Below are 27,949 nucleotides of genomic sequence, written 5' to 3' on the forward strand. Positions count from 1 at the left end.
TTAATTCACCTTCAAATCCAAAATGGTGAGCATGGGCGGTTCTGGATCGATAATTGGAGTCCATTTGGGAAGCTCCAAGACTATTTGAAAGGAGGCAGATCAAGATTGGGGATCCCACTGGCGGCAACTTTGGCTTCACTTTATCGTAATGGAACTTGGCAACTTCCTGCGGCAAGAACAGAGAATCAACTTCAGGTTCTGACTTTCATTACTACTATCAATTTCAATAGTCAGCCGGACCAATATGTATGGGAGATAAATGGGAAAAGCAGTGAGAAATTCAGGACGGGTGAAGTTTATCAATACCTCAGAGGCGATGTAGAGGAAGTTAACTGGGCAAAAGTTATCTGGAGCTCTAGAAGTATTCCCCGACAGAGTTTTCATGCTTGGCTGGTAGTACAGAACAGAATCCCCACTCGCGACCGCTTGATCTCTTGGGGTCTCCAAGTACCATCTCTTTGTCTGCTTTGTAACCAAACGGATGAATCGAGAGACCGTCTTTACTGGGATTGTGGCTACGCTTTTGACTTGTGGAATCGAGTTGCTGGAAGATGTGGGATCATACCACAAAGAAATTGGGACAACTCCCTTAATCAGATGTTATCGCTCTCACTGGCGGCTTCGAGTATGCGTTCACTGACTCTCCTAGGGTGGCAAGCAAGCATCTATTGGATTTGGAATGAGAGAAACAACCGCCTGCATGCAAATCAATTCCGATCACTTAATTCATTGTTCTATATTATTGATCATCAGATAAGAAACAAAATTCAGAGTTTCAGAGACACTAACCCGAGGCGTTCTTCACAAATGATGCAGCGATGGTTTGGATAAAGAGGGATTGAATCATCAACTGGCTTCACGCCTTCTTCGGGTATGGGGTCGGGAATCTTCGATTGTCGTCTGAAATCATCACGATTCATCACCATTACTATATTTGATGTGGGCTAAGATCAGATTGTATGGGATTGGGTTTACTATATGAGTTTTATGTGGGCTAAGGTCTCAAACACTAGAGCCATTGGGCTTTTGTAATCTTTTGTTTTCTTTTGTTTTAATATAAGTAAGCCATTTGCAAAAAAAAAAAAAAAAAAAGATTGGGGGATTGATTATGTGAAGAGAATTTATATTCTTGGGTGGTTTTGTAAAGAGGTGTGTAGTCTAGGTGGGATTAGATAGGGTTGCGGTCATCCCAAAAAATATTAATGATTATGGGCTTAAACGACAACGTAATGAAAGGCCGAAAGATCCTATCAGTATGTTTGCAGTACAACTTAACTTACGTTTGATTAATTCGAAATAAAAGGCCCAGCCCATTAGCAAATACTATAATTGTCTGCTCCCTTCTTCTTTTGACTTAACATAATCAATCTCCTCTGCTTAGGGTGTTCCGTTTCGCAGATTTGTGCTGTGGAACCAAAGCTTTGTATGATCTTCTTCTTCTTCTTCATCATTTTCCAACACTTGTGACATGGAGGCAACTGGTGGTATTTGGGGTGAAGTTGAACGTTCTGAGAGGTGCTTCTCTGAATTTTGAAATAATTTTTTTTTTCTCAATCTTTGCACGGATTATGATTCTTTTCTAATACTGGAGATGCTCATAGGTAGAAAAAAACGAAACTTTATGTCTTGAGGGAGGTACTTTTGCTTTTTAACTTCAGTAACTTTCCATTACATAGAAGCTGGAGATAGAAAAATGAATTATTATTATTATTATTATTATAATAATACAAATTGAAATGTCTCGAATGACTCAAACTCATCTCATACCTGTAAAAGCATTTTGATTTTCTAGGATTTTTTTTTACAAGTTGTAGAAAGAGATTTCCACAGTTTGAATTTTGATTGCTCCTTTGTTTTTTAATTGGTTAGCTACCTAGTCTGCTCTATGTATGAAGAGGCAGAGTCATTATCTTCCTCCATACTGAAACAAACACTTGGAAACATCGATGTTTTGTCTGAGGAAGCTCTTGGTGATCATCAGTTGTTTCATGACATGTTGGAATCTGCTGGCATGGTTCTAGTCCAATCCTTGCCTGGAGTGGACTCGCCAGGTATATTTCAGATTCATTCTGAGGGACACAAAAGGCATTTATTTTCTTCCCTCTTGCTTCCCTTTGGAATTGGATGTTGTAAGAAACCTTTAGTGTTTTTACAGTATACTCTTTTTATTTCTCTGTGATAGTTTTTAACAAGTGTCTTTTGTCATGTCAGGGCAGGTGAGATTGTAAATGAGCTAAGACAAGTGTTTGGCGAAGTTGCAGCTATCCCTCTTCAAGTTCTTCTCACTGGGTAGGGTATCCTTCTTCTTGATTCTGTTCTTTTCTACATTATTACAGCTTAAGATGCTTGAGAAGGGAGGATACTTGGTTCTTTCGGAAATATAGGAGTAAAATAACATACAGTAAACCGAAGAGGCGAGTCAGAGAAAAATGGAATCTTGACTAGATACTTGAGACGTCGTAATATTTGCTTGCATATTAATTAGTATAAGGAAGGAGTTTGATACTGCTCTCCCTGCATACTCTAAGCATAGACAAAAGTCACAGAACGACATATATATATATATTGTAGATGTCTATCTAAATTTCTGTCTTCTTTTTTCCTCCTTATAGAATATGCCTTCAGATATCAAACGGTTCCCACTCTGGTGTACGTGAGATTCTGGAATAGTTCTTTAGCATATGTGTTTACAAGGACAACCACTATATCCTAGATGATGCTAAATTAAACGCAAAAGGACTCCACGGGAATATATCTTTGGGTATTGATGAGTACATGGAAGCTGTGGAGCTCTATACCTTTGGAGTTCTTGCAAAAGACACAAAGGACATGGGCTTAGCCGTTTCATGGGTTGAGAAAGCTGCATTGCCTGAGGAAACACGACAGGTACTATTGAATCGTTCCATGAGCTTTGTATATGAACTTGTGAGTGAGTCTGTACCACTCAAATCTCTGTTTTTTTTTCAGGGACTTTTGAGAAGACTGCATTCTTTACTTTCTCTCAAATCAGCAAACGTTCCAGAGGCTACTTCTTTTGAGGAGAATTCTTCTTATGATGTAGTGAATAACAACAAGTCTTTGGCTAATGACGAGGTTGATTATGTCTTGAAACTCTCTAAGCAACATGAACCTTGGTCGTCACGTCCTCTAAGCCTAAGGCTTGGTAACACCCGGTTTAGCATCTCCAGGGGGAAAGTTGCCTTAGGCCTTGTTTAGTTTTGAACATGGTTATGATATAATGATCAGAACTTTGGTGATGTAAACATATACATTGTGGTGTGTGTTTTGTTTACTTGTTTCTCAGGATCATTCGCAGACAAATGGAGTCCACGAAGAAAGCAATTGTAGATTTCTGGAAGCTTGCGTTTTCATACCAAGTGAATCCTCTTGCAGCTATTCAATCCATACCAAGCACAACAACTTGAGGCAAGTTCACACAGTGTAGAAGATGGTCAAAGACCTAGTTTTGAATTGAAATAAAGCTGCATCCTATTTTGTTACTCAAAATTGTGTTGTATAATCAGTTACATACTCGGTTTTGTCTAAAAATGTATTTATATGTCACTAGCCTATGTATTGGTGCGCTTCCATACTCGGTTTTGTGCTAAAAAATCTTCATTCAGATGAAATTTGATCTCAACATATGATTGATTACACAACATTATAATATTCATTAAGACCAAATCCATTGCTTCCCAATTCCAATCATTCCAATAAAAAATAGTTCACAAAAAATCGGCAACAAATGGATTGGTAGCTCCAATTTTATCTTATTTATCCAAACATCAGTGGGTCTATGATTTTATACACGATGTAACTTGGTTGGTTGGTTATAGATTCGTACTTGGATTTATACATGTCGTACCTGAATTTCTATCTTTCAATCTTATTTATAAATATATTTATAAATATATATATGTGTGTATAGTTTTCTAGGTTATTAGTAATACATCACACAGTTTATACATGTTGTGGCATCATTGATATATATACACATGTATATTCATTCAACAAAAATTGATGCTCATGGTTTATAAGGGCCTTTGGCAAAAAAAATATTTTAGACCCGTTAATAGTTAAAAATATAATTTTAGCTTGATTTTTAAAAATTATATATTTAAAATGTTCTAAAATTTAGATATAAAAACAAATAATTTTTTTTTTTAGAAATAAATATATATTTATTTTTGTTCTTAATAAAATTTGGTTTTAAATTTTTTTTTGAAAAATTAGACCCCTAATATCATGGGCCCATAGCGGTTGCACTTCTTGCCCTTGCAGTTGAGCAAGGCACTGATAGGCACACTTTGGAAAAGTTAAAATGATTTGTATTCGGATAACTCCACGGCACTAAACATGTGTAGTCATGCGGATATGAGTCTATAATTTAGATCCCATTTGAATATTGGAAAAAAAATCATTCGTGGATTGTATTTTTCTTTCAGAATTAGTCTGTATCATATCATTTCATGCATATCATTTCATGCACCTGAGATATCTTTCATGTTAATAAAGAAAATTGACCTTCAAAATTTAAAAAAAAAAAAAATAGGAGAAACCACTTGAACAAAAAGGTCTGGTTAGTTAATCCAATTATATATTAAAATTAGAATTAATTTAACTTTATTTCTATAAGTATGGATAGTTGCCAAGAAAATCTTTAAATTCGGGTAAAATTGGCACGTAAGTTAGAGTTTTTGCCGTTGTCGTAAACTCGTGTTAAATCTTAGCCTTGATGGCTGTAACATCTGCTGTCTAAAATTTAAAACCGCGTTTTATTATTAACAATTTAACAATCTCTTAAACATTATAGTAAATAAACAAAATGAGTTACTTCTTTTGGGTGTCTTTAACTTTATAAATAACTTGTTTCCTATTTATTTTTAATTTTCATCAACCCTATAACGTTCTCGGGGCCAAAACTTTCCAAGTAACTGAAAACGAAAACGTCACAAAACTTATTGGGATCAAAAGAAAATGAAGAAAATTACCAAAAAGTTATCGACCAAGTACGTGAAGCTCAAAAAAGCCGGCTCCGGCAAGACGGGTCTATGAAGTCGGAGGAGGACGGTGGAGAGCTTTTCCAAGAAAATCATTCGGCAAAAATTGAGGAAAGTAATGAAAAGAAGGAGACACCTATAGTAACAAAGATTATGGAGTCCATGCATCGTAAACTGACGCTAAAAGAGAAATCAAATAAAAAGAATATCCACGTGGACGGTCAGGACGACCAGCTTGAAGGTTCGGTTAGAAACATGAATCGTGGTGATAATGATCGGCATGTAGGCTCAGTTAGACGCGGTCATATGGATCATCTTGAAGATTTGATTAGGGGTCGTGATCCTACAGATCATATTGAAGGAACAAGTATAAACCATGTGGACCAGCTCGAAGGATCTAGCAAAAACGGTCAGAAGAGTCAGGGTGAAGACGTTACTACTAAACTAAGCTGTCATGTAGATCAATCAGACGGATCGACTAAAAGTCCTTCTGGTTTTACTTCCAAGAAAGATTATCTTGATTGGATTGAATATGTGGAAGGATCTAGTCATCATTGTTTCGATAGATCAGAAAGTCATGAAAAGGTTTATAGAAAGGATGACATAGACCGTGATCAGATCAGCGTTGGGGTATCAGAAGAATCTAAAACGGGGAGTAATGATGAGATTATGTTACTCAAGAGCTCCAAGTATAGGAAAAATGAGAAGTTTGAAGATTTGAAAGGATATAAGAAAGGAAAAAGCAGCAAGGTTAAAGATTCACTGAAAAGCCAAATGGTTGACTAAAGGTGAATGAGCCTTTCAGATTGTATAATACTCCATCTGTTCCGTAATATAATTTTTTTTGATTGAATGTACAAGGATTAAAAAACTTTCTTTTTTAAAGATAAAATTATTAAATAATATAAATTAACTAATCATAAATAATGTAGTAAAATGTTATTGCTTAACCAAAGTTAAACTACCTTAAAAATATCAAAACATTTTATATTTTGAAACATATCAAAACTTCTCCCAAACATCTTATATTATGGAACGGAGGGAGTATCATCACTGATCATTTTAGATAGCATTAAGTAAGCTATACTCTTATGTATAATGATTATTTTCAATGAAATCTTCACTTTTACTAGTTTTATAGGATCATAAAAGAACTAGAACCACCAACAACTTGACATAGATAATTACTCTATATGGTCCCAATGTATTAAATTTTGTTGGTAACATGAAAGTCTATAAGTAACAATGTATAAAAATTAAAGCTAGCTCATTCGTTTCCTTTGCTAAACCATATGGGAGGTAATTAGAGCCGTCCACAACACGCAATTATTTAAATATAAAAAAAAATCCATTACAGAGCCAAAAGAAAAGTTGAAAATGTTATGCACAAAGTGACTATAATCCTAAGACTAAAAAAGAGCTTAGTATAGTAGCTCCACTCCACAAAGAGAATCAACAGAACTTTATCCCCGGAGAGAAGCTCGTGGCACCGCCGGCAATCCAAACTCATCCTCAGCCTGTTAATGATCACATCGTGAGCTAACTAACTCATGCTTTGTAAAGCATTTCAAATTAAAAAAAAAAAGGGTCTAAACACTTAACCTGAACTCGACCAGGTGGAGCACCGGTCTGTCCCATTGGTACTGAAGGCAAGCTAATCTCCTCGTAATCAGTTTGATTATCGGGTTGGAGATAAGAAGGCACTCCATCTGCTTCTGTCTCGTCTCCCATATCAGCTTCAAGAGCCTCAAGCTCTGAAAAAGAAAATCACCAAAAGCCCTTTTAAAAAAATTAAAAAAAATTGCAAGACAAGAGTACCGTTATCCTCCTAGTTAACTCACCTCCCATGAGATCATCCTCGTCAAGACCATCGGGAACGTTGTAGCTCCTACCAAGCGTTTCTTGAATCTCGGAACTCACATCCATCAGATCCATCATCTCATCTTGCATATTCTATATAACATAAATACAAGAATAAACAACAACCAGAGAACAAAATCTTGAAACTATTACACAAAGAACGAACATCGATATCTTGAATCTGTACGGTTTTCATCATCCCTTTAAGCTCCTTGTTAGCAGACTTTAGCGCCGTCATCTGCACATTAAAGTAAATTTTCTGTTAGATTCAATATTTTTTCCACAATAGCTTAGAAACAAATAGAGAGAGAGAGAGAGAGATATGCATTACAGTTTGTTGAGCATCTTTGAGTCCTTCAGCAGCGAATGAGACTTGATCGAGATTGAATGTTTGATTATAGAGCATGTCGCGTTGTCCTTCATACCTGAAAATAAGTAAAATGATCAAATTGAACAGAGTTAAAGCTGTAAAACGTAAATGAATCTCTTTTTACATTTTCTTCTGCTTGAGAAGCCTCATGGCACGAGCTTTGAGAGCTTGTTGAGCAGGACCAGGACGCGTCTTTTGAATCTGCTCTCTGTATTTGCAGAGATCAACATCAAGCTTCTTTATCTTATCTTCCACTGATTCTCCTCTTTTGTTTATCTAACAAACATTTAAAAAAATTTGCAACGAAGCTGAGTTTCGATCAAATCGAAATCTCAAAAAACAACAATCATCTGATCTGATCGATGATCGAACACACGATTAAACCTCTAGATAGCCGACGAATATCTCAGATGATCGAATACACAGAGATTCATAATTCTCCACAGGACATTGCGAAACGACGATTTTGAAGATTAGAAGCATATATACGAACCCGATCGGAGGCATCTTGAATGGAGGGAGGAGGCTCTGTGTTCTTCTTCGCGCCGAAAACTCTCCTCATCCTCGTCTTCTACTTCTACACCCACCGTGTGATCAAAATCTCGGAAACTTGAAACAGAGAGAGACTTGGAAGGAAAGTGGTTTCGAGGATTTGGAGAACACGTCCTTAAGGTTTTCGTATTTATAGATTTCTTCAAAACGTTAGCATTGCTTAAATCGTACCCCAAATCAATAATGAAAAAATTTATAGCATAAACTTAAAAAAAAATTTGTCACAAATATAGACATTAAAAATAAAAATTACCAAAATAGATTTAAATATTTTATTAAAAAAATATACATTTATATTTATAGGGTTAATTAAAGTTTAGGGTTTAAGAATTATATTTTGGAGATAAAATTTTAAATTAAAAAAAAAAATTAAAACTTTCAAAATAAAAATGCTATATTAGTTATTTTAGTTTTTGAATTCTATTTTTATGACAAAAATTTAAAAAGTTTTATTCGAAAAAATTGTCCTGGAATAATTATAACCCTTGATTAATTAGTCAACGAGAAGTAGTTTCCTGGAAGATCTTGTCTCAAAGTTAAATCGTACAAAAATAAATTAATTATAATCCTTAATTAATTGGTCAACGAGAAGATAAGATTATAATCGATTTCGGTTTGGTTTAAATTTACGTTAACCGAATTGAATGTAAGAGGAATTTAGTACGTTAACCAAAAACGTAAGGAAAAGTTGACTATTTGTTGTGCCTTACAAAAACACTAGTACAATAGAGTTTTTTAGACAGAACTTACTACTCTTACAAACTCCCGTATTTTCTGAAAAATTACAAAAATTTCCAACTTTATAAGTCTCAACATTTTAACCCTCACAAATCCCGACTCTTAAACACGAAAATGACAGACCGGCATAAAGAGAAAACCCACATTTTTGACATTTTACCTCTGGAATCCAAGTTTTGACTGTTGTAATAAAATGAGACTCTTCATGAGTTGTATAGTGATGACGATCCTCACATCGCTTATTACTTCTTTCTGTTGGTTTTCTTCGCTTTGAAGATTCTCCGCCCGGACTTGTCACCGCCTCCAGTGCTGCCCAGTGAGAAGCTCCCACCTCCTTGGAACTCTAGACTCTGTGACGCCTGGAAAGGTGATGGGTTCTGTGGTGGTGTGCTTGCAATCGGCTGGCCTCCGAACTGGAACGGGTTAGCCATTGTTGGAGGCGTTGCTGGTGGTGCTCCTCCTCCGAAAGTAAAGCCTGGTTGAGGCATTGAGACAGGCTGTGTTCCAAACATTGGTTGCTGTCCCATGGATGTTTTGTTGGCTTGGTCTGTGTCTTCTGCCATACTGTCCTCCATGCTCATTTGTTGGTTGTTGTTGAAACCATTTGTATTATTTGGTGGTGGAGCAGATGCACCAAACGCAAACGAGGGAGTTGAGTTTCCAAAGGGTGAGGGAGGGGTCGCTGAGGGGGCTGAGATACCGAATACTGACTGCTGAGGAATGGTGGGAGGAGCAGTCGAGTTGAAACCAAAGGTGATGGGAGCAGAAGCGCTTGGAGCGGCAGCAGCAGAAGATCCTCCAAATGAAAACGTTGGAGATGAAGAAGGGGTGAATGAGGAAGTAAAGGGTGGAGCAGGTTTGGGAGCTTGCCAGCTTGTCCCAAACAGGGAAGAGCTCGTTGTACCACTAGAGCTTGAAGACGCGTTTGTCGAACTCAGTTGAGGGGTTGAACCAGAAGCAAATACTGCAGGTTCAGACTTTGACATTCCAAATGGAGAACTGTTCGATGAAGTGTTGTTCCCAGACGAGCCAAATGAAGGAACTGATGCAGATGACCCAAACATAAAGGGGGCGCTTTGGGTCTGAGTTGTGGTTCCGCTCCCTGTATTACCCGTCTGACCATTTGCAGCACCGAACATATTTGAGGCTTGAGACTGGGAGCTAGCAGCAGAAGCTGATGAAACAGCATTGAATCCAAAAACACTGCTCGTAGTATTTGCAGCTACACCTCCAGAAACGCTACTCCTAGAGCTTGTAAATGCAGGAGAGGAAATTCCAAAAATATTACTTCCAGTGGTAGCTGCAAAAGTCCCCGAGAACTTGCTGCTCTCCGCTCCAGGGGTTGGCGTTGAGGAAGATGACACACCAAACACTAGACTTGCAGAGCTCCCAGGTGCAGAAGAAGGGTTTAATGTGCTGCCACCAGCCGCAGAGGATGTCCCACCAAAGCTAATTTTACCAGGGTCTGCCACAGCAGGGGAGCTCCCAAACATAAAACCTGGTGTGCTTTTAATATCTGAGGTCTTAGCAGCAAAAGTATTTTCAGTGCTCGTATCAGCTGAGGCCACACCACCAAACTTGAAACTGTTTATATTTCCAAATGTTGGGTTCTTTACTTCAGTCTCTTTTGAATTCAGACCGCTAGATGCAGATACTGTTGAAGCAGACAATGGAGCTGCTGCAGATTCCCCAAATTTGAAAGGTGAAGCAGACAATGGAGCTGCTGCAGAAGAGAGAGGAGGTGCTGGAGTTGATTGTGGGTTGTTGCCGGAACTGCTGTCGTTACTAGTATCAGCAGGCAACTTCCCAAATACACTCGAGGCAGCCGGAGTCGTTCCAAATACACTCGGGGAAGTCAGAGTAGCAGCAGAAGATTGCACAGTGGATGGCACCTCACTCACAGAATTATTGGAAGGTATATTTGAAATGCTAGATGAGAAGGAAGGGTTTGAACCAAGAGAGCCGTTAATCTGAGGTTGACTGATAGCGTTTGCTCCACCTGAGAATATACTACCGTTGAGGGTTGATCCAGCTGAGGTAGTTGACTCAGCTCCAGAAGCATTGTTGCTAACAGGTTTCATTGATTCAGTTGGCTTTCCAAAAGCCTCCGATACTCCAAAAGCAGAGCTGCAAGTCAGAAGCCAGTAAACAAATTAAAACTCTAATTACTAGGGGATTGACTCGAGTAAAGAAATTATTGTATATATACTAAGAAGAAAAAGAAGTATGCATTAACCTGCTCGGCTTTTCTAATTTGATGGCTGCAGATGTACCATTGTTTTGATTTAAAAAGTCAGTGGTCGGCGGTGAAGAGAAGATGTTAGGAAACACAGCAGCATCTTTTTTAGGCTCTTCCCGAGAGATATATTCCCCTCCTGAGGTCAGCTTGGCAGGAGAAATACTCGATTTCTCATTCCCTTGGATGACCTTTGAAGTTGGCTCAGAGGGCATAACGCTTTGCTTAACAGATTCCACTGGTAAAGCAGAAAATTGGCTCCTTCCAGTTTCCAGAGATCCATTGGTAGTACCCTGAGAGGCGTCACCATTAGGAGTATATGACGTAGAGGCCATGGCCTCAGATGAAGTAAACAGTTTCTCCCCTTTAGACACGCTGATACCAACACGTTTCTCCACTTGTAAGACATTCTGTTTTTCTGCCTCTTCAGATGGAGTAGGTGCTGCACCATGATCATCCTCCATATCCTGCATTGTTTAGTTCACAATTGCATATATAGATGGTCAAACATGTGCAGTAAAATATGGTCAAAGGTAATACACAAACATATAATCAACTATGAATAGCAATAGATTTTTGCCACGAAAAGGAAATAAGATTGGCATTTCTACAATTGGTCGCTTTGACACACTTATTTGCATATTCTGGAAAATATAAATATAAGAAATGAACAAGTTACCTCATCGGCAATCATCCGAAATGCTTGTTTTTTTGGAGGATGCTCTTCCAAAGAACTTGTGAGAGGCAAATAAGCGCCTTTAACACGAGTCTCCTGATCTTTACTGGAACCTGCTTTGTTAGTGTCTACAGCAGCACTGCCAGTCTTCTCACTTAGAGCTAAAAACTCCCTGGAGCCACTCCCTCCAGATTTTTCCTGCTTTTGATGAGTAGAGACTGGCGATTTTTCCTTCTTCTCAGGGATATTATCCAAGAACTTCAGCGACTCCACATTCTGAAGGCTTTTGAGAGCCGGACCTCGTAGCATAGACGGTGATAACTTACTTGGCGATTTCTCCTTTGGGGAATCCATTTTCTCAAGTTGCTGGAATATTTTCATAGCCGTATCCTTGGATCTGGAAGGGACAACGTTAAAACTTGAACCAGGAATATCCTCTGCACTATCTTTAGATGTATGTGTAATGTTTTGTCCACCATTGGCACGAACAGATAGCGGGCCTTCTGAGGCAGGCAACGCCAAGCTTCTAGAAGAAAGGTTAGATTTCTGTCGAATCCTCCTTACAGGCCCCACAGATCCTACACCATTATCTAAGACTGAGCTCCTCCGTTTGAGACCCTACAAAATAATTTAAAAGTCATGTCGATACTTATGTTAAAAGACCAATCTGAAATCCGCTTGATGCATAGTAAAAAAAATTCACCGATTGAAACCCATGTCTAGAACCAGAAGATAAGCTTTCTTCCCATGTGCTCGGAGATGCCTGGAAAGGAGACCCAATCTGGAAAAAAAGGAACCATAAAATTAGATACCAGTTGCAAACTCTAAAATAGAAAAGTCATGGTTCAACATTGAAACCTTTGCAGCGGACTGAGGCCTAGAGTATGGTGTTCTGGCCATGCTATAAACAGCAGATCTTCCCCGAGTTCTAGGGGTGACAAAACCATTTTCCAAAGGTTTTTGTCCAGAAAGCTTTGGCACCAGCGACATTGTAGGTGACTTTGACGGAAAAGGGGTTCTGTTCAGGAAAACAGAATCTTCCCTAACTGCTTGACCACGCAACCCCAGCATAGAAGGAGTAACTTCTGATGGTCTGCTACCCATGTAGGCTTTTGCAAGCTGTGCTGGCGAAGCAATGCCCTCATCGAGAGCCTGGTAAAGATGTAACAATCAAAAGATTAAGTACGCCATCGGCATAAAACAGACTAGGATATCTCATATGTATAACAACTTCCTTACCCTCGAACTTCCGAGAGGTGTTGAAACAAGGGCGTTCATACTTCCATTATCTGGACGTGCACTATCCCTCTCATGCGATGGTGGTGGATGCCTCAAACTACTCGCATCATTTCTTTGATCCCCGTTTACAGTGGATGAAACACCAGCTTTCGAACGGAGCAGTGCAGTTAATCGGTCAACTTCAGATCTGTAAAACCATCAAATGTGATCAACAAATTCCTAAAAATATTGTAATGAAACGCAATAAGAACAAAAAGAGGAAAAAATGTTAAAAGACTAGAAATTTCACTCTTCTTTATAACCAATGTTAAATGCGTGCAAAGACAAAGAAACTTCTATAATCTTAAGGGAATAATTACTATTATGCTAGGCTATATGCACAAGCAAAAACTTCCAAGACAGGTGTACCTTGTAAAAGTTTTCTCCTTCAAAAATTTCTCAAGATCCGTAAATCCATCCTTGCCTTTGCCTGGATTGCCGGATGCATTAGCTTCTTGGATCCGAACCACATCATTTTTCATGGACAACTTCACATAAGATAAATCACGGTCACACAACAGAGGATGAAAGAACGAAAGACACAATTTTTTTTCTTGAATCAACAAAAAAGATTCTTGATCCACAGGAAGAAGATTATTTACTTACAGCAGGTGTACTCTCCATGTGTGCTACTCTAGTCTCCTGAATCACATCTGAACCATGAAAACATACACCACACATATTAAAAAAAACATACATGATTGCTCCTAACACATAAACAATCACAACCAATCAGAGGAAAGATTAACAGAACCAATCCTAGAATACCTACTAGGCCGCTACTTCAATTAATTCAAAGATTAAAGCTTTGGCAACAAAAAAACAGCTATCATGAGCCCATTACCTCTTTCAGGAACCTGCTGTTGCTGCTGCTCCGGAGACTGCAAAGGCGTTTCACCTGAGACGAGCCGTTTCCGAAACACAGACGCGAAAAGCTTATGGGCGCTGTAAGTAATCAGCCTCTGCGCCGGATCCACCAATTTAGACAGCCACCCGCCGCCGCCTCTGTCTTCCCTGCCGCCTCCAACTCCAGCGCCCCTCACGGAGGTCGGTGGCCGCTCATACGGAGTTTTCTGGGACCTTCGAGCCGCCGGCTTACGGAACTTTCCGCCGGTTCCCAATCCGCCGCCGTAGGGGTTGCTGCTCTCTCCCCGTGAGGCACTCGCCATTTAGCCGAAACGAGGATACGAATCCTGGGTTTTCAAACGAGCCCTTTTCCGCCTAAGGAAGATCGGAAACTTATTGGGAATGGAGAAGGAATCGGAAAATTTTGAGAAATTAGGGTTTTTTCTAATTTGTGGCACCCAAACCGAAAACACAAAACGAGAGGAGCGTATATTCGTATAACAAAACTAGCGAGACTGTCCGTCACGTAAAATACTGAGACGGGTTATTTATACCCGTTAGATGAAATCCCTTCCAACGGTCTAAGATTGAGCTTTCAGCAATACCCCGTCACACTAATTTAATCTTTAGCCAGACGGCGATACTTACTGGGCTGGGCTTTTGTAGAACATAATGGACTCCGAAAAAAATCTTGTATCTATTTCGTGGTTGTGGGGCCCATTATGTTATATAAAAGCCCAGCCCACTAACTATTATCTATATTTCTTTTTAACAACTGGCAATGTTGATTGTTATTTTTTTTTTTTTTGTAACAATGTTGATTATTATCATTTTTGTAAAACCTGGAAACATAGAAATAATTTGCAGAGATAAATCAAAGTAGCCACAAGTAACAGACCCAAAAGAAACAATGTTTATATGCATAAAAGTACACAGTACAGTAAAGATTTTCCTAATAATAACAAAACTCTCATCACAATATTGAGAAAACAAAAAAAAAACATAATCATCATCATTCATAAGTATCATCATTCATAAGTATTTCATGATCTTATGGGTTTGTATATGACAACTAATGTTTTAAAGAGATGCTAATGCTCTTCTCTAAACCCATCTTCATAGGTCCTCCTCCCATGATGCTCCCTTTCTGCATCATTGCCACAAACTCGTTGTAGTCTATTCTTCCATCCTGTAACCAATGATTCAGTGTTGTTATATAATGCATTTGTTAGCTTAGGATAAGATGAGAAGCTGTAAAGAAAAGGAGATTCTTACTTTGTCTTGATCAACATCGCATATCATTTCTTCTATGCGAGCATCTTCAACACCAAACTCCTCACAAGCTTGCTGAAGCTCGTCATGGGTTATAAACCCACTATCGTCCTTGTCAAAGTAGGAGAAGGCGGCGAACAAATGGTCCTCTCTCTCTATCTTGTTTAGATGCAAAGTTGCTGCTATGAACTCTTTGTAGTCTATTGTTCCGCTATTGTCCACATCAGCCTGAATCAGAAGACACAGAACACACAAAGATTATGACAAAACCTAAGCACAAGACAGATCTGCTACAGAATCTTACAGCCTGCATAAGGTCAAGAATCTCTGACTCTTCGAGATTAGCACCAACTCGTTTTAGTCCTACTTTAAGTTCTTCGAATGTTATCTGACCACTGTTGTCTGCGTCAATCATCTTGAACATTTCTTTCAAACCGGCTATTTCTTCTTCAGATAAGCTCTCGGCTATGACCTACAAGGAGGGGTTGAAGAACTTCTGAGTTTTTCTCTTTCTTTGAGATCTTGTTTAGCATTAGAAAGATAGCTTACTCTAAGAGCCATTTTCTTGAACTTGTTCATTGCAGAAAACTGCTTCATACGGCTCAATACAGCAGAGTCCAGAGGTTTGTCTGGAGCCACACCATCAATTTGAACCCATGGATGACCTGAGTCCACACACAAACATGTGTTGGAAAAATCATCTAAGCATATACTAGAAAAGAAAGTTCTATGCTCATCCTGGGCATAAGCCAGTCAAGCATTGGTCTATGGTCTCCAAATTTTTTAAAAACAATTACATAGGAATAGGTCTTTAAATTTGTAAAAAACAAAAAAAATATTAAAATTCTCGCTAAATTTAAATCGTCTAGTCCCCAAAATCTCAGAATCGGCCCCAAAGACGAATGTTTAGACTTGAATGACTTACACAATACTTGATGTGCAGTTAGTCTTCGCTTGGGGTCACGCACAAGCATTTTCTGCACCAAGTCCTTTGCGCCTTCAGAGATGCTTGGCCAAGGATCAGATGAGAAGTCAAGATCTCCATGAAGGACCTGTTCGAATATACCTTGTTCGGTTTCTGTTCGTGACAATGGTAACATCAGCTTGTTGCAGAGAGTCTAATATGAAACAAAACAGATGCAACAGCTCTTACCAGCCCAGAAAGGAGGAACACCGCTTAACAAAATGTAAACAATCACACCAGCACTCCACACATCTGATTCAGAACCATAACGCTTCCTAAGAACTTCAGGAGCTACATAATATGGACTACCAACAACATCTGTAAAAACCTCATCTGCAACATTCAAAAGGAAACTAAAGTTACAAACTCAAACATAGATGTTGTGTAAAGAGAAAGAGATTAAAACCTGGTTTAAAGAACATTGAGAGTCCAAAGTCAATAGTCTTCAACAGAGAATCTTCCTCTTTACTAACAAAAAGAAAGTTCTCAGGCTTGAGGTCTCTATGCATAACACCAAGAGAGTGGCAAGTCTCCAAAACCCCAACAATGGTTCTCGCAAGCTCAGCAGCTTTCCTCTCAGTGTAATGCCCACGCTGGATAATCCTATCGAAAAGCTCCCCCCCGGAACACAGCTCCATCACAAGATGCACCGCCACAACATCCTCATAAGCTCCTTTGATGGATATAACGTTAGGATGACCAGCCAAGTGATGCATTATCTGAATCTCTCTTCTCACATCTTCAACGTCTTCGTCTGTTAAAAGCTTCCTCTTGGAGATGGATTTGCACGCGTACTCCTTCCCTGTGCCTTTCTCGAGGCATAAGAACGTTGTCCCAAATTGCCCTTGTCCGAGTTTCCTTCCTAGTGAATAGAACTCTTTGAAGTTCTCGGTCTTCCTCTGTAACACTGACTCGGTTCTAAGGCCTGCACTGGACACTCTCCTCATGTGTTTAGGCTTATTGGGATCGGGTTTCTTCTCCGGTGGGTTGGTTTCACTCTTTGTATCTGGTTTTGTTGTCTCAGGCTTTGTAGTCTCCACCTGCAGAACAACTTCCTGCTTGATTTCCTCAGGTGCATCTGGTTTTGATTTGGTTTCGGCTTCGGGAATGGATCTTGGATTTGGCATTGTGACTTGCTCAGGGGGTTTATTCTGAACCTGATCAGGTAATGGTTCTGAAGATGATGCTTCTTTGGAAACTTCTGCTTTGCCATGGGAAGAAGCTGCTTCTTTGGAAGCTTCTCCTTTGCCATGGGAAGAGGCTTGCTGATCAGCTCCAATCCGTGGCCGCCATATTGCAGCGGAAACAGCTTGCACTAAACTGTTGCCAGAAATGGTTGGTCCAACACAAACATTACCCATCAAAAGAATATCTCTATACTTATAATCCTAAATCAACTTTCTCCAGAATCGCATTCAGACAAAGTGATCTGATCTGATCTCACACCACAAGTGATGAAAGTCAAATCCCTCTTAATCTAATACTTTGTTCTCTTCTCCAACGATATAGAATCTCTGAGCCACTCATAGAATACAAATGAGCCAGCAATAAACCTACTCTGTTGATAGAGTAAACGCAAAGGACTCTTCCACATCAACAATCAATAAGCCCCAGAAAAGAATACAGTCACGGAAAAAAGTTCCGATCTTTTCAGAAGGGTCATATGCAAATCGAAAACTTCAAACGAACCCATTACAGAGAAGGATGAAATTAAAAAAAAAAAAAAAAAAAAAAAAACGGAAATGATTTCAGACAATAAGATCTGTGATGCAAAATAAAAGAAGAAACTTTCTTCTGTTGTTTGGTCGGAAAACAAGGGAGGGAAGATCGAGGGATGGATTAATAGCAATACATTTGCAATAAACCTCCGGAAGTTGCAATCTTATTGCTTAATAGCAATAAGTCAATTGTGGAGAAGATGAAGAAGAAGATTCAAGGAGATGATGATGCAATGAGTTTGAAAAATCGCGTTTGCGTTTTAAATCACCAGCGATCACGTTGTATTTTGTAGTACCCCACTACAACATAATGGGTTATTTAACCGAATTTATTGTTAGTTACAGAAAAGTATGGAAGCACTGTTCATAAACAAGACCAGACAAAAAAAACCAATGAACCCAAAAAAAATTAACTTTCCAGACACCATCTTCAAATTCCAATGTCTTTGAGACAAAAGCAACACTCTGGTCTCTTAGCAGAAGGAAGAGCGGTTTACTATGATCTGAGATAACTAACCGGATATGGCCTTGTATCCTTCCTTTTCCAGTAATTTTGCCAAGGTGTTGTCTCCGGTTTTAATGATTTTTCCATTCTCCTGAAACCGAGTAACATACATGAACCACCAATACAAACAAAAACACAAGTAGCTCTTGCGGTTTGGCCAAAGAAACCAAGAACACTCACCATGATGTGTATGAAAGTTGGTTTGATGTAGTCAAGTAGGCGTTGATAGTGGGTTATCATCAGAACAGAGTTTTTTGGTGTCAATAGCCCGTTCACCGCCTTTGCCACATCTTGAAGAGCATCAACATCCAGCCCTGAATCTATCTCGTCCAGTATAGCCAACTCCGCTCCAAGGACCTGCAAGGACCAGGAAGACACCATTACCAAACATATAGCATTAAGTGCTCCCTGATCTCCTATTCTTTTTCCATGTATTGCTATGAAGAAAAGGAGACTAATACTATTCTCCTGTTTGGAGCTTGAAGATTAAGTGGACCAACCATATCATGTCAAAGCAATTTATTGATAAAAATAAGGACATGTCCCCATTGCTTGGAGAGATTTCAATTACAAGGATATCTAAGGAGAGATTAGTATGTGTCTTTACAGCCGAGACTGCAGTCAAATACAGATCATAGATCCTTAATGCTCTAGCAATTTCATACAACCTGCTTAGGCAAGTCTACCTAAATATCTTAATCATTAGCCTTGTGTTTTTTCACACATATGGAACAAGTACAGTATCCCAACTCCCTTCTGTTACTACATTTGTTTACTATCATATACAGTGCTTGCAACAACTAAGAAAACAAGGGGGGGGGGGAACTGGAGCAATACCGCTAATTGTAGAATCTCATTGCGTTTCCTTTCGCCACCACTAAACCCTTCATTGACATTCCTATTCAGAAAATCGGTCTTCATATTCACAACTTCAAGCTTTGACACTAAGTGGCTGTAGAACTGCATAAGCCATATCAGACAAAATTAGACAGTTCTTCAAAGGGTAAAAGACCAACTGGCACAGAGACACACAACAACAAGTAAGAAAGAAGACCGATCCTAATGCGCCAAACACACCTGGATTGGATCAAGCTCTGGCTGACCGAGCTTCCGTTTCCGAGCATTGAAAGCCATATTCAAGAAATCCATGTTGCTAACACCAGGGATCTCAACTGGTGACTGGAAACTCATGAAGAGACCAGCAAGAGATCTCTCCTCTGGCTCCATATCAACCAGATTCTGCCCTTTGAATACAATACTCCCTCCCGTCACTTCATAATCCGGATGACCAACAAGAACCTACAAAGAATAGAGCTCTCTAAGAAAACTAAATACTACTATGCAGCATAGAGGATCGGACAAAGTTCGAAATGCTCACCTTAGAGAATGTGCTCTTCCCTGAACCATTCTTCCCCATCACTGCGTGAACCTATGAGGATCCGACAAAGATGACATCTTTTACAATTAGCAATCACGTATAGAACTGTTGAAGCTCGTCTAAAGTCAAACGTATAAAAGTTGACTCACCTCTCCTTCGTAGACAACCAAGTTGACGCCTTTGAGTATCTCCTGCCTCGATTCAACAATCACAGCTCTCAGATCCTTTACCTCTAGCAAAGGGATCTTCCTCACTTCACCGCCATCTCCCACCAACGAATCAGAATCGACGGCGGAAGATACGGAAGACGAAGCAACAGTATTTGAACGGCGAGTGGTGGTTCGTGAGGTTGGAGAATTAGCTCGGAGATTAGAAAAGAGAACACGAGAGGGTGAGATTCTGAGCTGAACTCGGTGATAAGGAGGAGAAGGAGAAGAAACGGTGGGAACGAATTGAGCGATAGAGTACGCGTGACGGAGATTTAGGTTTGCGCCGGCCATGGAGATAGAAGTTGCGGCGGAAGACGACGGAAGTTATCCGGTGAGTGGTGGAGTAAGCGTGGTTTAGGTCCTTGGGAATCTTATTACATAATAATGTGTTTTATATGCCACGTAAGCAACTATAATTTTTTTAAAGGATGGAAAAAATAAACTAAAACGACGTCATTTCGTGTTTGATGCGCGTCTTCTTCACTAACTATGCTTCCTTGTAGCAAAAGAAACCATTTATAAATTTTCAACCTTAATCTCAAGCCCTCCCATGGCACAAAAGTATTTCATATATACACACTTATTATATCCTCAAACAATTTTTTTTTTGTCAGCAACTTAAAAATAAACTCTGTAAACCATATTGCTGTGCACTGCGTGCTAAACCATCCGCTCTTAAATCCTGTAACAAAATTTGAAAACTCTGTTTCACTGCAATTTGATTAGTTTCCTCTTCCTGGTCCACTTTCTTGTTCTTGAGACCAAAGCTTTTGTTAACAAGATTTTTTTTTTGTGAATTTCTTGTTGATTTTTGTGAAATAGACAGTGTTTTATAGGGGACCAAATAGAAATCAGAGGACAAGGATTATCTACATTCAAGGACACCAGGACCGATCTCTACTAAGACTAAGGCTCGTTTCAGTGAATCTCAACTTCTCAAGTAGGCATCTTTTGTTTGGGACTTACGAATAAACATGACGCTAGAGTTAATAACCGATTACAATCATGGCACCTCTTCTCGTAGTAAGTAACATCAGAGAACAATTCAAAAGCATAGATATACTAATAGCCTCTGTACGGATTTTGGATGGGGGAATAAGGTTAAAATCTACAAGCTAGCAGCAGACTCTTCAAGACTCTGAACTCCTTCCCCTTCTTCTTCTACATCTGCTGCAGAGATCAGAGACGCAGACTGAATCTTTCCAGCATGATCAAGTCTCATGAGAATCACTCCCCTAAGAAAATTTTCAAATGACAAACATATAAAATAACCACAAGGAAAGACTGCCAAGTTTGGGAAGGGAATAAAGATAATACCGTGCGCGGCGTGATTGGATCGAGATGTCCCTGACTTTGATCCGGTTCACTGTTCCGGTTTGGCTCACTAGAACCACTTGCTCATCGCTTTCTCCATCCTCTGCAAGGGGAAAAGGACATTTTTAAGATTATAGAAAGAACAGTTTCAAAGCATATAAAATCATTATTTTCGGAAGAAGAGTGATGTCTTTACCAGCTAAGGAGTAGCCAACAACAAACACAGCAGCAAGACGATCATCCTCGGCGAACTGAGACATTGAGACAAAAGAAGAATGAACAAACAAAGCTGACCACAGAGTTATAATCCTTGTATTTCAATTAAACTAACTGATGAAACAAACAAAGCTAACAAGAGATGAGATAGTGATAATAGAGAACATACCTTTGATCCGATCAAACCAACTCTGTTCAGGCGAGAAGGCTTGAAGCTACTCAGAGGAACACGCTTTCCATAGCCATTCTCACACACGAACAACAGCCACGGACCGGTTGATTGTTTCCTGCTTTGTGTTAACAGAGCATAGAAGAGTGGCAAAACATTAATCAGTGTGACAATGAGAGTTTTAAGAGCAAATGTAACTAAAGAAACACATACTCAGCCGAAGTTTCTTCTGACTTCACTTCAATATCTTTCCTCAGAGATGAAGGTATGATGTCCATGCTCGCCATCTTATCCGCATTCTTGAGTCTCATGGCAGTCACTCCCTTTGTGTTTCTGCTCAGCGTTCGAACCTAATAAACAATAGCCATGAGAGTTCTCTTAAGTAACACAACGTTTACTCTAAAAAGAATCAAGAAGTCTAACTTACACCATCGCATGTACTCAGGACAACCATTCCGTTCTGGGACGCCATAGCCACAAGATCGTCGCTTGAGCAGCAACGAACCCATTTCAACTCATCACCAGAATTCTGCAGACAAAAACACTTATGTTAGAACAACCTTTTGCTAAGAAGAGTGTACCTAAAACTTGACTTGAAAGGAGAAAGTAAACAAACCAATTGAATCGCTATGATTCCAGTTGAGCGTATCCCTGAGAACAGCTTCAAAGGTACTTTCTTGATGCAGCCATTCACTGTCAGCATCAGGAGATACTGGTCTTCCGAAAACTCGCTGACAGGAACAATGGATGTTACCCTTTCACCTTCTGACATTGACAGTATCTGCTTCCACAAGTCACATTAGTATCTGCTTCCACAAGGCATGTATATACATAGATAGATGACTACCTGAACCAAAGGTGTGCCAGCTGCATTGCGAGAGCATTCTGGAATCTTATAAGCACGGGTTGAGTAAACTATGCCCCGGTCACTAAAATGTAAAAACAAGTGTTAGCAACTTAGTTACAAGGAAGATAGCAAAAGAAAACAAAGGCGGTTTTCAGTTAAATAATACCTGAAGAAGAGTACATGGTCATGCGCATGACAAACGAGGAAGTCAGACATGGCATCATCAACTCTAAGTTTCCCTACAGATTTGCCAATGGTTCCACGGTTCTGGAGATTGAACGTATCAGGCTTCATCCTTTTCACATAGCCCTTCTCGCTGATTGCCTGAAACCATCCAGAAAATCACAAGTCAGAAAACAAACAAAGTTGTTGAGAAACTTTCTAGGTTTAAGTAGGGCAACATACCATCAGCATCTCTTCATTTGGAATGACATCAATGTCATCGAGGTCACCACTGTCGGAATCTTCCAACACTGAACGCCTGGGAGTTGAGAATCTGTCCTTCAGCTCTATGGCTTCTTGCTCGATTAACTAAAGAAAAATTTAGTAAAGATCCAATCGAATAAATTAGTAAGTAACATGAACATGATGAAAACGAAGTAAAGAGCTATATCTTCTCTACAACATGGCCCAGAATAACACAAGATTCTTTCACCAGAACAGCTATGTATATAATATATGTAGTAAGCAACTCAACTCAACGAAAACAAGGCAACAAGCAATAGTCACTGTTTCCTGAGAAAGCATAAGGAACAAGCATTAGAATCTTTGTTACCTTCAAAATGTTAGTTCTGCTTGAAAGTAGCTGTTCCAGCTTTGTAATTTGCTCCGTCAGTGAACTACTCTCATCAGTAAATTTCTTCCGCTGGTGAAGGTAGGAATCGAGTTAGAACATCTTCAATATTACAAGTATCAATTTCAAAAAAGGATGACGATTGAATAGAATAAAAAAGGCACCTCAAGAGCAGTTAGTCTTCGAAAACTTATCGCCAAGATCGCCTCAGCTTGTTCCTCAGAAAGCCCATATTCTGTATAGATAAATTTCACCATGTTTAAATTCAATTATAAATCTTTGCAAGCAACAACAAATCTAACACCAAATGGAACTTGATTAACCAACCCAGATGAGAAACATATTAGTTGTTCATTTCTAATGTAATCATTTTAAAAATGGCTCTAATACAGTTAATTGTCAAAGTAAAACACAGCTTACCACTCTGTAAAGCAGCCGAAGGGGCGGAAGCTTTTCTGATGAGTTGGATTACTGCTTCCACATTGTCAAGTCCAACCGCAATACCCTATAGTGAAGCAATTAGAAGGAAAACATTAGTTAAACAGTGTGTTAGATAGTGAGATTCGAGAGTACTTACTACTTATAATTAAGATAAAGAGCACAAACACACACCTCAATAATATGCTTTCTTTTCTGTGCATGTGAAAGCTTGAACCTTTCGCGCCTTTCGACAACAGAACATCTGAAATCAATAAATGCCTACACACACAAAAATATTACTCCAATATGAAAGAAGTAACAGACAATTAAACATCCTTCTGGCCTATGTTGATCAATTTTCAGTTTATTTATTATATAAATCCAGTAACTTAAAAAGACAAATGATTTACATAGGCAAGTAGTTACCTGAAGTAGTTCTTTTAAACCCATTAGCTTGGGCTCTCCATCACAGATACTGCAAAAACAAGTAATATTAATAACCAGGTAAGATCAAGGAATACAACATACTCATTAGAGAAACTGCAAATGCTTCTCTACATAACCAATGTGGATCCTATTTTTTTCTGTTTCAACCATAAGTCTCGAGACTCTCGAGTTAAATAAGATAACCGGCAAAACAAAAAGGTAAGTCAGAGTAACTCACCCAACCATGTTGCAGCTGAAGCTTGATTGGAGGGCAGTGTGCCGGTAAAGATTGTTAAGCACAAGTGCTGGATCTCCTCCTCGTTTGAGCTATGAGATATATTTTGAAATTATATCAAAACCGTTACCCTCCACTATGGAACTTTGAAGCACAAATTAGAGTGTAGAGAAAACAATTTAATACCTCAATAACCACACGCATCCCATTACGATCACTCTCGTCTCGTATGTCACTTATCCCCTCTAGTATCTTCACATTTACAAACACATAACGTCAAAGAATGAAAAAAAGAAAAGAAACTTTGCAAACATCAACTTAGTATATATTTGTATGACACATCACTCAGTACCTTGTTTTCAACAAGTTCGGCAATCTTCTGAACAAGCGTGGCTTTGTTTGTCTGGTAAGGAATCTGCAATAAATTTTAACTAAAGAGATTAGTTACTCTACGGGAAGCCTCCTTGGAGATTAGTATATAACTGAAAAACTAAGTCAATCACCTCTGTGATGATAACTGCATTGCGCTTTGTCTTTGCATCCAACATTTCAACTTTAGTTTTTCCTCTCACTACAACACGCCCTCGGCCAGTTCGGTAAGCATCTAAGACCCTGCAAATGCAAGATTAACATCACGAAATGGCATATGCATGCAACCCTTTTTGTTTTTTGATAACGGTATTCAACAAACTCGAAAGAAAAAAAATATGTGTAGATATATTAGATAACATGTAAGCTTATACAATACAATCAGAAAATACACAATGGTTAAAAAAACTGCATAGGACAAGCAAATAAGGAAACCTATTTACCAGTTTTCAGACATAAGTAAAGCTTTTGTAACCTGTTAGAATCATACATCTGACTAGCGGTGAAAAAAAATGTTTCTCCACATCCATAGTTATTTTCTTATAAAGTCTTAGAATGTCCTTATATTTGATCATAGGGTGACCATAGAATGTTCGTTTTAACTAACACTAACAGAGATGTGACATTGGATGAAGTCTGAATGAAAACAGAAGCAAACAGACTCAACAAACGAGATAAGATAAAACTGGAAAGCAAAGACTTACCCAAGGTTTCCCATAATTGTTCCTCCAGTTGGAAAATCAGGCGCAGGCATGTATTCCAGCAGTTCTTGCAGCTGAATGCGACAAAGAAGAAAGTGGAAACAGCATCATATGACAGGACACTAAAGCAAAGAAAGAAGAGAAGAGGTAGCTATTGTACCGTTGCTTCTGGATTGTGGATCAATGCGCAAAGCACATCCACCAACTCCCCAAGGTTATGAGGAGGAATATTCGTCGCCATGCCAACCTAAAGAGAGGGGAAATGATTTAAACTCACTTGCATATTATAAACTCAAGAAACCGAATATAGAATAAGTAAGAAATTCAGAATTAAGGTTTGTCAGATTATTTTTACCGCAATCCCAGAAGCTCCATTAAGCAATAGAGCAGGAAGACGAGCTGGCAACACAGTTGGTTCCTTTTGTGAGTTATCAAAGTTCGGCACAAAGTCAACCTGCAAATAAATTTTAGAAACAAAAGAGAGGCTAAGAGACAACAATTATTCAACTTGGCGAGTAAGTGAACGCCGTATGTATGATTTACCGTATCCTGGTCAAGATCAGCTAACAACACTGCCTCTGCAAGTGGCTGTAGAGAAAAAAAAAAACAAAATCAATCAGCTGAGGACAATAAACAGAAACACCATAACAAAAAGAAACACAAAGATACTTACGTCGAGTCTGCACTCAGTGTAACGCATAGCAGCAGCAGGATCTGCATCAATGGAGCCGAAATTTCCATGTCCTTGGATAAGTGGACATCTCAAGGAGAAGCTCTGCAAACAACAATCAGCAAAAACGAATGTATTCAGACATTATTTGAGACTACACAATATTCCATGGTGGATTAAGACATGTTTATATATACCTGAGCCATCCTAACAAGAGAATCATAAACAGCAGTATCTCCATGCGGATGAAATTTACCAAGAACCTGTAGTTAAAAGCGTTCCACAAGCACAAACATTACTCAGCAACACACTCAGACATCTCTAGAGAAAAATTGAAAGGAAAAAAAAAAACACTTAACCTCTCCGACAACTCTTGCAGACTTCTTGTATGGCTTCTTAGAAGACATCCCCAGCTCGTGCATAGCAAACCTGTAAGAAAGACTCAAACTTTATATTAAAAAAAAAAACCGAATTTTTATTTTTTGAACTTAAAATTTAAACACTTAACAGGATTCTCCGATGAACAGGCTTGAGGCCGTCTCTAACATCAGGCAACGCGCGTCCAAGGAGAACAGAGAGGGCATAAGACATGTAAGACTCTGTAGCCTCCTTGTGAAGCTCAAAGGGGACGATACGAGGGTCCCCGCCGCCGTTGCTGTTTTCATCACCGGAGATAATCAAGCCGCCGTTGTTTGAGGACTGTGGAGGAAGGGAGGAGATGAAGCGGAGGCCGGAGGGCTGAGTGCGGCGGAGACGGCGTAGTGGGTCGGAGAGGGGGAAGCGGAAGTGGCGAGGGTGGCTGAGGGAGCGGCGGAGGAGGGAGGAGGAGAGGCGGAGAGTGGAGGAGAGAGACATGAGGGAGTTAGGGTTAGGGATTGAGACAGTGGAGTGGCAAAAGGGTGTCATGCCCAAAGGGTTTTAAGGATTTGGTAGAAGAAGGGGAAAGGGATTTAAAAAGTTAAAACCCTAGCGACACCGGAAGGTCCGAAGATTTTTTTTTTTCCCAGGCGCCAATTTCAAGAGTTTGTGTCGGGTGGGCTTTCTGTCCGAACGAAAAAACTTTTTTTTTTTTTTTTTTTTTTTGTCGTCCGAAAAAAAAAACTTATCCATCTCAATTTGTGATTTCTTAAGGTATTTTTTATTTTATTTTATTTTATTTTAAATAATAATATTTTACTCATCTGACCAAAGAAAGTATATAAATAGATTACTACCTTCAATTTCGATTTATGTATTTAATTTTTAAGATAAACATCTTGTACAATTTCTCATTTAATAGAACTGAAATTGTGCCTTTGTTTAGGTAATCAAGTTCACAAATTGTTGAAAAAAATAGGTCATAAACTCGGGTTGGGCCTTTTCATATTCATCCTTCACATATGAAGTAGCTTCCTAAACCACTGAACCAACCTTCATATACACCAGGTGCCTTCAAAAGAATCTTGTATAGCTCGATCAGAGGCCCAAGCTTCTAATCCTGAAAATTTGAAGTATCACAAACATTCATATAAGTCATCAAAGTCATCATAAAGAGCTCACTGAATCATTTATGCACATAACGAGACTCCTACAAGAATTCGGGAGCATTTGCCTTAGTAACCCATATGTTTTCCGAGAAGTAATGATTTGCTCTTCTAGATAAAACCAATTTCAGCTCATGCTGCATGACCAAGTATGATCATATTACATATATTTATTAACCCGATGATATAAAACATAGTATTTTACATGAGACATGATTTATTTTATCCCGCCTACTTACACCCTAAATCGTTGAGCGTCATGGAAGATGATTAGATTGTATATTGTATTTCGGCTTGGATCAAAAGATTTTAAAATAAAAAGGCCAATAGTTTTGTATCATTGCCAAAAGAAGGTTTAATAGGTCTATTGCAGGAGCTACATGAAAGAAAAAGAAACTGCCGACAACGTACAAAAACAAATGAATCAAATTCATTCTTATCAAACATGTATATTCATTGACAGCTTGATATCAGATTATATGTTATCATCCAAAGTTGACATTATAATCCTAAATAAATATTGAAGTGTTGAACCGTAGAATTTCGGGATAATTCTATCAAATAAAGACAATAGTGCCCAATGCTAATTAAACAAACAAAAAATGACAAACATTCCAAGTAACATATATGTTTCGCCGACATATATATATGCTTAAAAACATGA

The 27,949-nt window shown here is 38.9% G+C and overlaps 6 protein-coding genes and 1 pseudogene across 8 annotated transcripts; 2 read left to right on the top strand and 5 right to left on the bottom strand.

Moving 5' to 3' along the window:
• The first annotated feature begins 2,775 nt into the window (after positions 1–2,775).
• Positions 2,776–3,216, top strand: LOC125575341 (protein APEM9-like). Its single transcript, XM_048749492.1, has 2 exons — positions 2,776–2,886; positions 2,968–3,216. Exons 1-2 carry the CDS (start codon positions 2,776–2,778, stop codon positions 3,214–3,216), a joined length of 360 nt encoding a protein of 119 aa, XP_048605449.1.
• A 1,313-nt stretch (positions 3,217–4,529) lies between these two features.
• Positions 4,530–6,379, top strand: LOC106388499 (annotated as a pseudogene).
• On the bottom strand, positions 6,304–7,909 carry LOC106389081 (vacuolar protein sorting-associated protein 60.1). 2 transcript variants are annotated; one of them, XM_013829273.3, is made up of 7 exons: positions 7,724–7,909; positions 7,355–7,506; positions 7,192–7,285; positions 7,027–7,098; positions 6,842–6,953; positions 6,603–6,754; positions 6,304–6,517 (listed from the first exon to the last, which is right to left on the bottom strand). In XM_013829273.3, the coding sequence occupies exons 1-7, from the start codon at positions 7,790–7,792 to the stop codon at positions 6,464–6,466; spliced, it is 705 nt and encodes a 234-aa protein (XP_013684727.1). In that variant the 5' UTR covers positions 7,793–7,909; the 3' UTR covers positions 6,304–6,463. The 2 variants fall into 2 exon arrangements, with proteins under 2 accessions (XP_013684727.1, XP_013684726.1); XM_013829272.3 differs by having other exon boundaries at positions 7,615–7,871.
• Positions 7,910–8,456: 547 nt separating this feature from the next.
• Positions 8,457–14,046, bottom strand: LOC106389079 (nuclear pore complex protein NUP1). The gene is made up of 9 exons (XM_013829271.3): positions 13,555–14,046; positions 13,317–13,363; positions 13,080–13,198; positions 12,672–12,858; positions 12,291–12,584; positions 12,136–12,213; positions 11,436–12,050; positions 10,757–11,223; positions 8,457–10,647 (listed from the first exon to the last, which is right to left on the bottom strand). The coding sequence occupies exons 1-9, from the start codon at positions 13,877–13,879 to the stop codon at positions 8,763–8,765; spliced, it is 4,017 nt and encodes a 1,338-aa protein (XP_013684725.1). The 5' UTR covers positions 13,880–14,046; the 3' UTR covers positions 8,457–8,762.
• Positions 14,047–14,451: 405 nt separating this feature from the next.
• On the bottom strand, positions 14,452–17,511 carry LOC106389077 (calcium-dependent protein kinase 2-like). The gene is made up of 7 exons (XM_013829269.3): positions 16,199–17,511; positions 15,982–16,125; positions 15,754–15,906; positions 15,378–15,493; positions 15,133–15,300; positions 14,832–15,056; positions 14,452–14,745 (listed from the first exon to the last, which is right to left on the bottom strand). Exons 1-7 carry the CDS (start codon positions 17,151–17,153, stop codon positions 14,629–14,631), a joined length of 1,878 nt encoding a protein of 625 aa, XP_013684723.1. The 5' UTR covers positions 17,154–17,511; the 3' UTR covers positions 14,452–14,628.
• A 233-nt stretch (positions 17,512–17,744) lies between these two features.
• On the bottom strand, positions 17,745–19,989 carry LOC106389078 (ABC transporter I family member 6, chloroplastic). Its single transcript, XM_048752918.1, has 6 exons — positions 19,543–19,989; positions 19,394–19,444; positions 19,093–19,314; positions 18,853–18,975; positions 18,196–18,372; positions 17,745–18,106 (listed from the first exon to the last, which is right to left on the bottom strand). Exons 1-6 carry the CDS (start codon positions 19,891–19,893, stop codon positions 18,023–18,025), a joined length of 1,008 nt encoding a protein of 335 aa, XP_048608875.1. The 5' UTR covers positions 19,894–19,989; the 3' UTR covers positions 17,745–18,022.
• A 529-nt stretch (positions 19,990–20,518) lies between these two features.
• On the bottom strand, positions 20,519–26,790 carry LOC106389076 (DNA gyrase subunit A, chloroplastic/mitochondrial). Of its 2 annotated transcripts, none has more exons than XM_048752916.1 (27): positions 26,271–26,790; positions 26,122–26,191; positions 25,960–26,025; positions 25,766–25,867; positions 25,636–25,680; positions 25,448–25,546; positions 25,253–25,339; positions 25,096–25,166; positions 24,526–24,634; positions 24,375–24,437; positions 24,209–24,274; positions 24,026–24,114; positions 23,788–23,836; positions 23,554–23,640; positions 23,362–23,446; positions 23,106–23,176; positions 22,924–23,013; positions 22,554–22,679; positions 22,315–22,472; positions 22,149–22,230; positions 21,918–22,082; positions 21,729–21,830; positions 21,515–21,651; positions 21,302–21,422; positions 21,113–21,167; positions 20,920–21,019; positions 20,519–20,837 (listed from the first exon to the last, which is right to left on the bottom strand). In XM_048752916.1, exons 1-27 carry the CDS (start codon positions 26,666–26,668, stop codon positions 20,711–20,713), a joined length of 2,820 nt encoding a protein of 939 aa, XP_048608873.1. In that variant the 5' UTR covers positions 26,669–26,790; the 3' UTR covers positions 20,519–20,710. The 2 variants fall into 2 exon arrangements, with proteins under 2 accessions (XP_048608873.1, XP_048608874.1); XM_048752917.1 differs by having other exon boundaries at positions 21,302–21,419; positions 26,271–26,789.
• Between the last annotated feature and the right edge of the window lie 1,159 nt (positions 26,791–27,949).

This window comes from Brassica napus, chromosome C3 (assembly GCF_020379485.1).
Source record: "Brassica napus cultivar Da-Ae chromosome C3, Da-Ae, whole genome shotgun sequence".
Classification (NCBI taxonomy): domain Eukaryota; kingdom Viridiplantae; phylum Streptophyta; class Magnoliopsida; order Brassicales; family Brassicaceae; genus Brassica; species Brassica napus.

Bases quoted from the DNA above. Each gene is read 5' to 3' on its own strand.
- LOC125575341 (XM_048749492.1), top strand. From the start codon at position 2,776: ATGGAAGCTGTGGAGCTCTATACCTTTGGAGTTCTTGCAAAAGACACA. The intron at 2,887-2,967 runs GTACTATTGAAT...TTTTTTTTTCAG, and splicing joins TGCCTGAGGAAACACGACAG to GGACTTTTGAGAAGACTGCA.
- LOC106389081 (XM_013829272.3), bottom strand. From the start codon at position 7,737: ATGCCTCCGATCGGGTTCGTATATATGCTTCTAATCTTCAAAATCGTC. The intron at 7,099-7,191 runs GTAATGCATATC...TTTAATGTGCAG, and splicing joins TCAAAGATGCTCAACAAACT to ATGACGGCGCTAAAGTCTGC. The intron at 6,755-6,841 runs GTGAGTTAACTA...TTTCTTTTTCAG, and splicing joins CGAGGATGATCTCATGGGAG to AGCTTGAGGCTCTTGAAGCT.
- LOC106389079 (XM_013829271.3), bottom strand. From the start codon at position 13,879: ATGGCGAGTGCCTCACGGGGAGAGAGCAGCAACCCCTACGGCGGCGGA. The intron at 12,859-13,079 runs GTACACCTGTCT...ATGGTTTTACAG, and splicing joins AAGGAGAAAACTTTTACAAG to ATCTGAAGTTGACCGATTAA. The intron at 11,224-11,435 runs GTAACTTGTTCA...TAAACAATGCAG, and splicing joins TTCGGATGATTGCCGATGAG to GATATGGAGGATGATCATGG.
- LOC106389077 (XM_013829269.3), bottom strand. From the start codon at position 17,153: ATGGGTAATGTTTGTGTTGGACCAACCATTTCTGGCAACAGTTTAGTG. The intron at 15,301-15,377 runs GTAAGCTATCTT...CCCTCCTTGTAG, and splicing joins TCAAGAAAATGGCTCTTAGA to GTCATAGCCGAGAGCTTATC. The intron at 14,746-14,831 runs GTAAGAATCTCC...CATTGGTTACAG, and splicing joins GCGATGTTGATCAAGACAAA to GATGGAAGAATAGACTACAA.
- LOC106389078 (XM_048752918.1), bottom strand. From the start codon at position 19,893: ATGGCCGGCGCAAACCTAAATCTCCGTCACGCGTACTCTATCGCTCAA. The intron at 19,445-19,542 runs GTGAGTCAACTT...GGATCCTCATAG, and splicing joins TGGTTGTCTACGAAGGAGAG to GTTCACGCAGTGATGGGGAA. The intron at 18,976-19,092 runs GTGTGTTTGGCG...TGGCTTATGCAG, and splicing joins CAGAGCTTGATCCAATCCAG to TTCTACAGCCACTTAGTGTC.
- LOC106389076 (XM_048752916.1), bottom strand. From the start codon at position 26,668: ATGACACCCTTTTGCCACTCCACTGTCTCAATCCCTAACCCTAACTCC. The intron at 26,026-26,121 runs GTTAAGTGTTTT...TTTTAACTACAG, and splicing joins CTGCAAGAGTTGTCGGAGAG to GTTCTTGGTAAATTTCATCC. The intron at 23,641-23,787 runs GTAACTACTTGC...TTGTGTGTGTAG, and splicing joins GTTTAAAAGAACTACTTCAG to GCATTTATTGATTTCAGATG.